The sequence below is a fragment of the Mesitornis unicolor genome, unplaced genomic scaffold, assembly GCF_000695765.1.
Source record: "Mesitornis unicolor isolate BGI_N332 unplaced genomic scaffold, ASM69576v1 scaffold2004, whole genome shotgun sequence".
NCBI classification, from domain to species: Eukaryota; Metazoa; Chordata; class Aves; order Mesitornithiformes; family Mesitornithidae; genus Mesitornis; species Mesitornis unicolor.
In genome coordinates this window covers 94,450-105,271 of record NW_010177891.1, presented here as the reverse complement: position 1 = coordinate 105,271, position 10,822 = coordinate 94,450, and the positions used below count along the sequence as shown (strand labels likewise).

Genomic DNA, 10,822 nt, shown 5'->3' with positions numbered 1-10,822 from the left:
CCCCCCCCATCCCTCCTATCCCTGCTGCTATAGCCTCACAGGCTGGGGAAGCTGGCCGAGCAGGTAGGGGATTTTCATGTTCCCTCAATACCCACCTATCGGCTTCCAACAGTGGGACAGACTAGAAATTGAGTCTGGAGATTTGGGGATTTTCAGATCCTTCTATAAAATTACAAACATGTCCAGTATAGCTTTATCTGGATGCAGGTTTCATCAAATATTAGCTGTCTGTTGTAACAATTTCATTCACAAATAACAAATACCATAGTGATCGTCTTTGATTTTCAAACTTGACTGTTTCCATTATTTTATAAATCAATTCAGGGTTAGTTTTATTTTTAAAATAAATTTTTCCTTGGTTTTGTTGGTTTGTCTTTTTTTTAACATTGCATATATTCCAATTAAGTTCTCCACTCAGCACTAGTCTGTTACACTGCTGAGTTTACTAGTAGTTTACTAGTAGAAAATCGTGTCGTTAATAGCTAGAGAGGATATTGTATCTTGTACTGTGTATAACAAGCTAAAGAGGCTAACATGCATGTGCAGCTGTATTACTCTTTTTCTCCTCTGGTGGTGGGCTACTGTCAGTATCTGTACAGTAAGTATCAATTGCTAGTGGTGACTCTTTTCTCTTTTAGATACAAAAATTACCTATTTGTGGAACTCCATTGCTTTTTTTTAGTGCTCAACAAATTGTGGAACTACCAGCCAGCATTGCAGAAATGCAGAATTAGCCCTAGACATTCATAATGTTGAGAATTATACTCTAAATATGCCCCAAAAGGGACAGAAATCACTGGGACTTGATCTTGCCTACTGTTTTAAGTAGTAAATATCTAAATAACTGATAAAGGAGTTCCTACACCTGTAGATCGCCAGGATTAGGTGAATATATCTGCTGAAAAGAAAATTTTCAAAGCTCCAATGTTCCGAAATGAATTCATGCTTTTCTTGTAGCTTTCTGCTCAGCAGTGATGTGAGGTGTGCAGCAGAGAAAAAGCCCTAGAGTAGAGCACTGAGAATCCACATGGTGTTCAGTGGTGATGAGTTTGGAGTTTTGGATAAGGGAAGATCATAACAGGTTACAAAACTGCAGCAAAGCTGTGGGTGGAAAGGCCTAAAAGACTGGATCATCTCTGCATGAAAGGAAACTAAAATTAGTCTCCTGCTTTTCAAGTAGCTACAGTTTGTGACATAAAGCGAGGATTTAAATTACCCAGTGGAAGACTGAAAAGGAACAGAATAATCGCTTCAGTCCACATTGGTTCATGTCATGCGTGCTACCTTTACTATCTTTAGCTTCAAGTACGGTCTCTGTTGCATGTATGGAAGACTCTCAGTAAACCATGCTTCACATTCCTGACCATGTGCTTCTGCCATTAAACTGTGTCTCCTCAGCAATTTCCATGTTTCTTTTATATGGCAAAATGTGTTTAACATCTTTTGTATGTACACATGTGCTGATTACTTGGCCTTCTGTAGCAAATAAAACCTATGTTGACATGTGTTTGGTTAAGTAGTACGGCCGCTTGATGTTTTTCCAAACCCCAAGGTAACATGTACTTGACGGTAGGTATGTTTCCCAGTGCTCTTGCTGATTCTGTAAAGCTGAGCTTTGTTTGATGAGTAGCTTAAATATAACTTGTCATTTGAGTAGCATAATCAGCAGTAAAATGAACGTTCAGTTATTTGGGGGGTAAAACTCTTTTCTCCTCCCAGCCTTCAGTTTCTGATTAGCTGCTGTTGTTGTTTGCAGGGAACATCTGGACCGGACCCCACCACAGTGTATGTTGATATGAGAGCACTGAGGCACGACAGGTCGGAACCACCTTTTTCTTTTTCTCTAATACACACAACTGAGTTTCTAGCAAGAAAGCTACTTCAGCACACCTGAAAACCTTTGTAGTCCTCATAAATAATTTGTGCTAACTCCTACCAGCGAGCAGACATGGACATTTTAATAATTGGTTAATTCATTTTACCATTGAGAAAACTGAAGCATCTGACATCACCATTGCAGTGACTAACAAGATTCCCTGGTTTATTGCCATCAGAGCTTCATGACACTTGTATTCAGGGGGTGCAGCCCAGCAGGTCCCTAAGAAATGGAGTCCCATTGGGCCATTTATCTTCGTGGAGGGGTTTCTCCTGGGTTGGCAGCTGTTGGCCAGTGGGGAGACCATGGCGGGATTTTACTGCAATTGTTAATACTGCAGAACTGCAAGGGAATGCATTATTGGCTTCAGCCCTTGTGAGCAACCACATTCCGTGACTGTGGGTATTTTCTGGTTCCATCTTTAATGTTAGGTACATACACAAGAAATGAGAACTAAAATTTACCACTAGTAGTATTAAAGAGATGTCTGAAATCTTATGGTTGGAGGGAAACTTGTGATTTTAGGTGTAATTTTAGAAAATGCCATGCACATATATTTCAGTTTTCCAGTACGCTGGACTAAAGGCTAGCAGGTGGTCTTTTTACAAAATTTTAACAAAACATAAAGTTTTCTGTTAGCTCTGGAAAAGGTGAACATTTAATTGACAGTGCTCATCAGTCCCGGTTCCTTTAAAAAATCATTATCCAAATATTTTTTTCCCTTTTTTTTTTTTGTTCTTTTTCTTTCATCTTTCTTAAAAGCTTAAGAGAGAATTTATTCCCCTTAGGTGCACACCAACTTTGACTCTGTCGAAGTGACTGACTCAGCTTGCAGGGTGCAGACCTCAGGGCACTGCAGGCCCAAATTGTCTCTGGATAGTTAAGTCAGATACACATATGGATATTTTCATGTGCCACATGGAGTCTGGCAGGATGAAGAAAGGAACTATGAGATACTTGACTCTCTGTCACCATTTCTTTATTCCTTTTGCACACAATGTTACCAACAATTGTGCATATGTTGGATCCGTCCTTTCGGATGCTGCTGTCTGCGTAAGCCAGTCATAGAAAACTGTGGAGACAGTCCATGCCAATACTGAACCCAGTGAAAAAATCCCAATCCTTTTTGTAAAAAGGTGTTATCGTTACGTGAGCCTACCTTCACTTTGGAAAGAGATGTACTTGAGAAGCGGAATGATTTATGTTGTAAAAAAGAAATGAGAAGTGGAGCATTTCTTTACCTAAGAACAGAGCAAACACTGTGACCAGGACTGATCTCATCCAGCCTCAAGTGGTCTCCTCAGCTCCTTCTGCGGCCACTGGGAAGGCACACACACCACCAGTGTATCGCAGCTATCTCAGACGTGCAGCCGTATGGGATTAATTGATTCATGTAAGCATCATTTAAGTGCAGGAGAAAGAGCTAATGAATCATTAAAATTAAAGTTGTAGCTTCAGAGGGGAAAGTAAGAAGACAAATGTAGTTTAATTCCTTATTGGGAATTATTTTTTTCTGAGAGGAGAAAGAAATTTATGGAATATTCATTGCAAGGGAAATATGTAGAAACAAATACATATAGAAAAAAGACATTAACAGTCACAGTTAGTTAATAGAAATTAATAATAATAATTAAATTTATATGTATTTATATAGAGGAAATAAGATTTACTACTCCTCAAAGCTGCATAAACCATGGGTATACTATTTCCCTGCCTTAGCATGTCATTGAGAAGTAAGCATTATTATCGAGATCAGACTTTGCAGTGTATTAATTAGTATTTAGTGACTAATTCTACAGAACGTGAAAGATCATCTTTAGAGTTGGCTTCTCAGTTTATGATAATGTAGATTTTAATCTGATGGATTAATGCTGTGCCTCATTTACTCGATTCTGTGGAATTTAGAATTAGATTTGTGGGTTATAAATTAGGGGAGAAAACAACTTTATTTGATATAGTCTCTTCACACTTGCTGTTTCTAACTGTTTTAGTGGAACTGAATGTCACTTTTGCTTAACAGTAGCTGATAGATTGCAGTATATAGCAGTGAGACTGTATACTAACAACGCACCAACACTTTGCAGGTCAGCCAGTCTCCCAACAATATGAAAAATTTACACTGTACACTTAATTTGAGGGGTATTTTTAATTTTTTGTATTTTATAAGATAATTTCCAGAATTTGAAAAAGACTGAACATCTTTTTTTCTTGGCATGGTAACACTTTCTAGATGCTGCAAAAAGCAGCCGTAGTTTATCTCTTTGAGATTGTTCAAACCCTGTCCACATCAATAAAAATTAATAACCAGTTTGAATACAACTGTTTCAAGCTCATCCAGTAATTATGTGTTTACACACTTACAGCTTATGAAAATGTTGTTGTTTGATAGAAGTTTAGATCAAAATACCTGTGCACAATCTGGGTAGAGCTCTAGGGGTGGTCAGTTGACCAAACTAGACGTTTCCTCCCCGCTCTCTCTGTATTTGGATGGTTTGCTTCTTGGGCCAGTTGTAGGTTCTCAAGCACCTTTCTGTCTGTGCCTCCCTGTGGTTTGGAGCCACCAGAACCAGCTCACTGGTTTGGCTGCTGGGACTCTGCAGCTCTGGCCATAGTTGCCAGCTGGGGGAAATGACTGGGACTGGGCCCACCTGCAGGTTCAGTGGCTGGCATCAGTAACAATACTGGAAGAAGGCTTCAGTGCCTAGCTCTGAGCATCTAGTGCAGTTCAGATGCTACAGCTACTCCAGCAGGGTCTCCCATAGAGCTCATGTTGTATTTGCTAGCACTAATGAGATGTCCCAGGCACCCTGTGCTGTCTCAGATGGCATTAGACACCTTTTTTGGAAACTGAGCAACATCCTAATAGCAAGAGTATACACCTCTGACTTCCTTTTGGTGACATCCATTGGTATTGTTGTATTCAACATCTCACTGGTTTTCTAAAAGTCGGAGTGTTCTCAGGATGGCCAGGAAAGAGGGAGCAAAGACAGGCAAGTCCCACCAGGAGAAGACCCCTGAGTTAGCACCAAGTGGCTGATGTGCCCCTGCACTGCAGTGCAATGCAGTTTAGAGAGGTTAACTCGGACCCAGAAGGCAAAATAGGTGGATTAATGCTTCACTGCGCATGAGCTGGCCTCAGGGCAGTCTGCGCTGGTGCAGCACAGCTGGTCCCTGGTGCTGACTCCCTGGGCATCTCAGGTCAGGTCAGTGTGCCCACGGGCATCTGCAGGGGGGGCAGATGCAACGAAAGTCAGGGTGTGAGCACCCTGTCAGGTTGTTGGCTTCCTCTGGGAAAACAACTTTATCCCCCACCCCCCCAAAAAAAGAAGTACAATAAATATATTCATATTCTTGTCCAGCTGTCTGTTTTCAGATCACTCCGTCATTTTAGACCAGTCATGTTCTCCTTAGAAAGCTTTTCAGGTGGTTAAGCACAAGATACCTAAATATGCCAGAAGCTAAGAAGTGCTTGGAAGATAAAGAAAGAGAAAGATCCTTTTCTCATAATACAAAAAAGCCTTTTACTTGAAAGATGTTGGCTTTTGTAACACTTACATGCTTTTGTAGCACTAAAGTTGTAAATTTAGAGCCCAGGGATCCCTTTTATCCAGCATGTTCTAAAACAATATGAGTATGTGTTTATAGTATTAAAAATGTCCAACAAAAAGTACATCTCTGATATTAGCACACAAATTTCACATGCCCACATCCTTAACAGCAGGTTAGTTCTTGGCAGGAAAATTCTTTATTGGCAAAACGAGCCACTTCGTCAAACTGAGAATAGACCTTGTGTATTACAAAATAAATGTTCCTTTCACATGGACAGGAATAAATGGTTTTTAAGTGTTCTTCAGGAGGTCAGGCTGGATTTTCAGACCTTTCATTCAAAACTGTTTTCAAAATGTTACTATTTTAACCTGCTAGTTTAAATTTTGGAGTTACCTTAAATTTTAAACTAGGCTGGTATGAATAAGAAATAAAATATCATGGAGAATACTGAAATATTTTGACTGCTTTAAATTTTTGCTCAAATTTTTAACATAGGATTTTTTTGCTATGTTTCTGTATCTTTCATATTTAAAATGTTGTGTAGAGGATTTCCTCAGAAGTTTTATTTAGTGAGCTGAAGGATCCATCTGGTGATGGCTGAGGGAGATCATTGATCTCCTGAAGTTGAAACTTCCTGCAAATCCTGTAAAGATAAACATCCCCTTGCATCCTGATATTCTCTTCTATAGCAAAACCTTATCCATAAAGAAAAAAGATGATGAAAATCACTGTCCTGCTCTAAATGGGGCAAGGAATTATCTACTTTGATATCAGAGTTTAACTGTGAAAACAGTTACTTAAGATTTATTTTTGTAGATGGTTTATATGCTGAGCCCAGTCTCAAATGCAAGCTCTGTCAGAAGAAATCAGTTAAGGCTTTGGCTTCATTTTAATATATTCCAGCATTTTGAGAATTCATGCAGGAAAAGAAAAATACCCTTTCATTCTGGCTGTCGAATGTTTATCCTTTTCCACCGTCTTTTACTGAAACTTCCATGTGTGTATACATTGTTTTGGGTAATACCAAGCAACAAAGCCACAGGAGCTTTTTTTCTAATTCTCAAACACTTCTACTCCATTTACCTGGAAAAATACTCTTTATTATAGGGTTACCAGACAAAAGAACTACTTAGCTTAATTATTATCTAAGCTATAGCCACAGCAGTGCTCTGTAGCACAGTCACGGCATGGAGGAAAACCATTTTATGGTCACGTAGTAGGGAAAAGAGGCTGGGAGGGGAGATGTGTCAGCAGGAGACATGCTAATGGCGAGTGACAGTGAAATAGTTACCTTTTGTGGAACTTTAATTGATTAATCATACTCAAAAGCCATTTGCCAGTGGTAGCAGGAGAGAGACTTTGAAGAGTGCTCCCTGATGCACTGGGGAGCAGCGCTTTTTCCAACTCTTGTAATGGGTTGCAGCCTACAGAGCCCAGTTGCAGGTTACAGAAAATCCCAGTCCTCAATTACTCACTCTGTGTGGGGTCCAGAGGCATAATTAAAATCTGTCATTGCCCTCTTCGACCTACAGCCACCTTTTACTTTGAGTCTGTAAAGTGTGTAGAGTATTTTGACATTTGAAGTGCTCTGTACCTGGTGAGAAGTTCAGAACACAGCCCTCACGAGTCATCGGCTCAGAAACCACCAGTGCTGTATACACAATGAACTCTTTTACAGATTGAATTGTGCCAGGTACTCCCTCCAGCAGTGCCATTCCAGTCATCCTGAGCTTCGAGGATCCTCTCACACGGGTGGCGCTGATTCCAAGTTTCACACATTACCCATGCTTTTCTTTTTAAATATTTTCTGGTGTTTTAGCTATGTAAGGTTTTACCTATTATCATGGAAAAAATGAAAAGCCTTTCGGCCCTGTGGTGTCAGTAGAAGAGGTAACTCAGCTGGAGGAGGAGGGGTTTTGAGGTCTTTAAAATCAAACCTAAGTCACTCAAAGTTTTAAGTATGCCAAGTTACAATACAGTTTGGTTTTGCAGAGTCTTTGTAGAAACATATGGCTTTGGGGCATTTTGCCCATTAACTTGCAGAATCTCATTAGTGAGTTTAAGCTGTCTGGCATGGTACTGGCAAAACTCTCCCCATTCTTCATGTTTTTGCTCTAGAGAAGATACAGCCTTGGCCTTTTAGTGGCACTGTGTTTCGTTTCTGCCATGCGAACACTGCTGTCTCAAAAATCCCTTGGGCACTTTTTCTGATGTGGGGGAAATTAATATCCCAGAAAGAAAAAGTAATTTGGGTTGATAAGCATCATAACAACACTTCCAATTCTGACTTAGAGGAGAGCTCCTGGTCTGTTCAGCATGAAGGAAAGGTTCTCTCTCGCTGTTCCTGTCTGCATCAGGGGATGAGTCAAGACTTGTTCAGTCTCTGTGTGCTGGATAGTCAGTGATTAGGAATAAAGCTGATGGCCTGGGAAACTGAAGAGGATCAGACTGTTCACAGCGTCATCTAAGGGATTGTGCTGTTTATGTATGGGGATCTAGAGATATAACCAAATTCATAGATGCACCTGTTATAAAAGCTTTTAAAGATGCTTCATGTTTAAGCAACTTCTGTTGCAGAGCAGGAGAAAGGGACAAACGTCCAATAACATTCAGATGGGAAGTCACCCCCTCTCATCCCAGTCAGTCTTTGTGAGACTCAAGCAGGGGGATGGGACCCCCACGGAGCTGACAGGTTTTTGCTATGAATAATTCAGTGGAGAGGGCTGTGCTGGTGGTTACCCCTTGGAAATGGGCTCTGTCACCTTTGGGACCCACTCCAGCATCACTAGCCTCTGGCACCATTGGCTCCTGTCAGTGGAGTCTGTGGCTGTGAGAAGATTGAGTGGTTAGGACTGGGAAGTAGAGCTCTGAAAACCAGTAAAATCATTCTGTTTTTGTATAAAAAACCCATACTATGTTAGAGATGCAATATCCCCTTAAATCGCTCTTTTAGTGTCTCCTAATATATTGCTTCAAGCCTCACATATCCGTAATGTTACATACACTTGAAGTGTCTGTTTGCAGAAGCTGAGCTTACTTACATGAAGTCTTGTGAAGCTTAGCCAGGCTTCCCTGTAAGTCCCCTGTGAAAAGGATGGTCCCTTTTCAGTGCCTCCAGGGGTGCAAGGCACTGCTGCACGTGACACTGCTGACCTTTTCTTCAGAGCGGTGATCTGCAGTCTTAATTCAGCTGAAAAAATGGCTCTGTGTGTTGGAAGCTTTTCATGCACAGCAAATGGCCCTGGTGGTTGTTAAGGAGAGGGAACTTTCTGCAGGTTCTTACCCAGAAGTGCAGGGTCAGCTGGTGGTCTGAGTTTTGAAGCTTGTAGCAAGATAAGGACAGGTGAAAGCGAATTACTTGATTTCAGAAATTTTACCTTTGAAAATATTGTGTAAATATAAAATACTAATATTGCATTGGGGAAACTAGAATTATTTCCATCATTTATTAACAACAAATAGGTTAATTCAGTCACATGAAAAAGTTTTCAAATCCCAAATTTGTTATGGTGAAAGTTTTCCCTGTGTGTGGAATCTCTTTTTCTCAATTAGAACTGGGAAGATAAAGGGTTGTGAAATAGAAAACGCGTATTGCATTAAACAGAATCATCGTATCACAATTGTGATTATGAAAGGTGCTGTAAAAACAATTAGCAGCAAGCAATGTGTTGTGGGAAGCTTGTAATCGAAATGAAAAGAGATAACGACTGAGAGCAGCATCATGCCTGTTTTTACACGTACCAGCCTGAGGCACAGAGAAGGGTGATGCTGGGACACAGTAAGGGTATGGTAGGACCAGGAGGGAGACCAGATTCTCCAGAGCCCCAGTCCACTGCATTCACTGGGAAGTTTTATATTGTGCTTTACGCAATGTGCAAAGTTAATTTAAGCAAATTTAATGTAGTTCACATACAATGAAAGCCGAGCATTTTAAAGTACTCCAAGGTTGAAAACAGACATAAACACTGCTTGTTTTTTTTCACACATTCCCATAGTCTTATATGATAAAATTGCTATTACTTTTTTAATCTCCGAAGCTTTGAATATTCCCTTCCTGGACCTGAGTTCCTGCCTCATTTTGATCCCTTTGCAACTTTCTGAGCTGTCTGCAATCCTTGTGTAACCTTTTCTGCTTCTTTCTTCAGGCATCTGAAGGATTGGAAGCCGTTTGCTTTTGACCTCAGGGCATTTGGGACATGAATTGTAATTTAGGTTTATAGTGAGGAAAAGTCTTTACATTAAAGGAGGTGATTTAGTGCTAATTCTTTAACTGAACTTGTTGATTATAGAATTAACAGGATTAAAATATGTCCTCAACATATAGAAGATTAAATGGTTGTTCATTTTCTTGGCTAAAGTTTGCCTCAATCCAAAACCTCCCTTTTTCAGTCTCAGTTGTCTTTATCCATTATCTGAATTTGTTGTGTGATGGGAGGAAAACTGCTCTGAGGAAACCAGGATGATGCAGGGAAACTCTTCTTCATTGTCCAGATTTGCCTTCTGCCCAATTGTTCAGCTATGCCATTTTCCTACTTTTCTGATCTGGCTATTTGGATGGGTATGTCAGTTTGGGAGGCAGAGCTTATATTCTTTGATCCATATTTCCATTTTATTTTTAGAGTGAACTCATTGACTTGTAAATCCTGGAATAGTTTATGTAGAAATATTTTATTTGAGTAAAGAGAAGATGTACTGAAAGTCTTCAGTGTCCAAGAGCCCTGACCCCAGTCCAGGATGCCCCTGTTACCCACAGAGCCCACCTTTCCTCTAAGCATAGGAAATCAGAAGGGGCTGCATCAGCCATTTCCCACCAGCAGCCTTAGGCAGGCACAATCTCAGCATCAGACAGCGATGTATATCTGAAAGGGCTTATAATGGCAATAGTTCCTGGCCATTTGAGTCAGAACTGGGAAATCCCTGTGCAGTGGATATAGCTACATGAAAGCATATGTGCTCTCTGGCATTAAATACCTCACAAATGGATTTTGGTTAAATTTTCTAATGAATCAGATAGTTATCTTTTTTCACCAGAAAAACCCATTTTGTTGAGATGGGAAATGGCAGTTTTTGACAAGACCTTTTTCAGCCTAAGGAAAAGGAATTTTCTGAGTGGTCAAAACTTTAACTTTTGAATTTTAGCTGCTGCTGATGGTTAAAGCATTTTCAGTTTGGAGAGAAAATTAACTTAAATTTCAAAGCAACAAAGAAAAACTTGTAGCACTAAACATAAATAACCTCTTTTTTATGATCTGCAACATTTTTTTCAGGTTCAGTGTACAGCTTCCTTCCATATTTCACTTTTTTTGTTCCAGTTTAATACACAAAAATTTTCAAGACATCAGCTTCTTGCAGGATAGGAAAATACCCACTTTTCCCCACAAGTTAACATAACATGAC

At 40.0% G+C, this 10,822-nt stretch overlaps 1 protein-coding gene across 2 annotated transcripts in view; it reads left to right on the top strand.

The window, feature by feature from the left end:
• The window catches only part of DIP2C (DIP2 disco-interacting protein 2 homolog C (Drosophila)), a 139,293-nt gene that overhangs the window by 112,970 nt on the left and 15,501 nt on the right, over positions 1-10,822 (top strand). For both annotated transcript variants that reach the window (XM_010182260.1, XM_010182262.1), the window contains one exon: positions 1,757-1,818. In XM_010182260.1, coding sequence (XP_010180562.1) covers positions 1,757-1,818 — 62 coding nt within the window. The remainder of the gene's footprint in view (positions 1-1,756; positions 1,819-10,822) is intronic.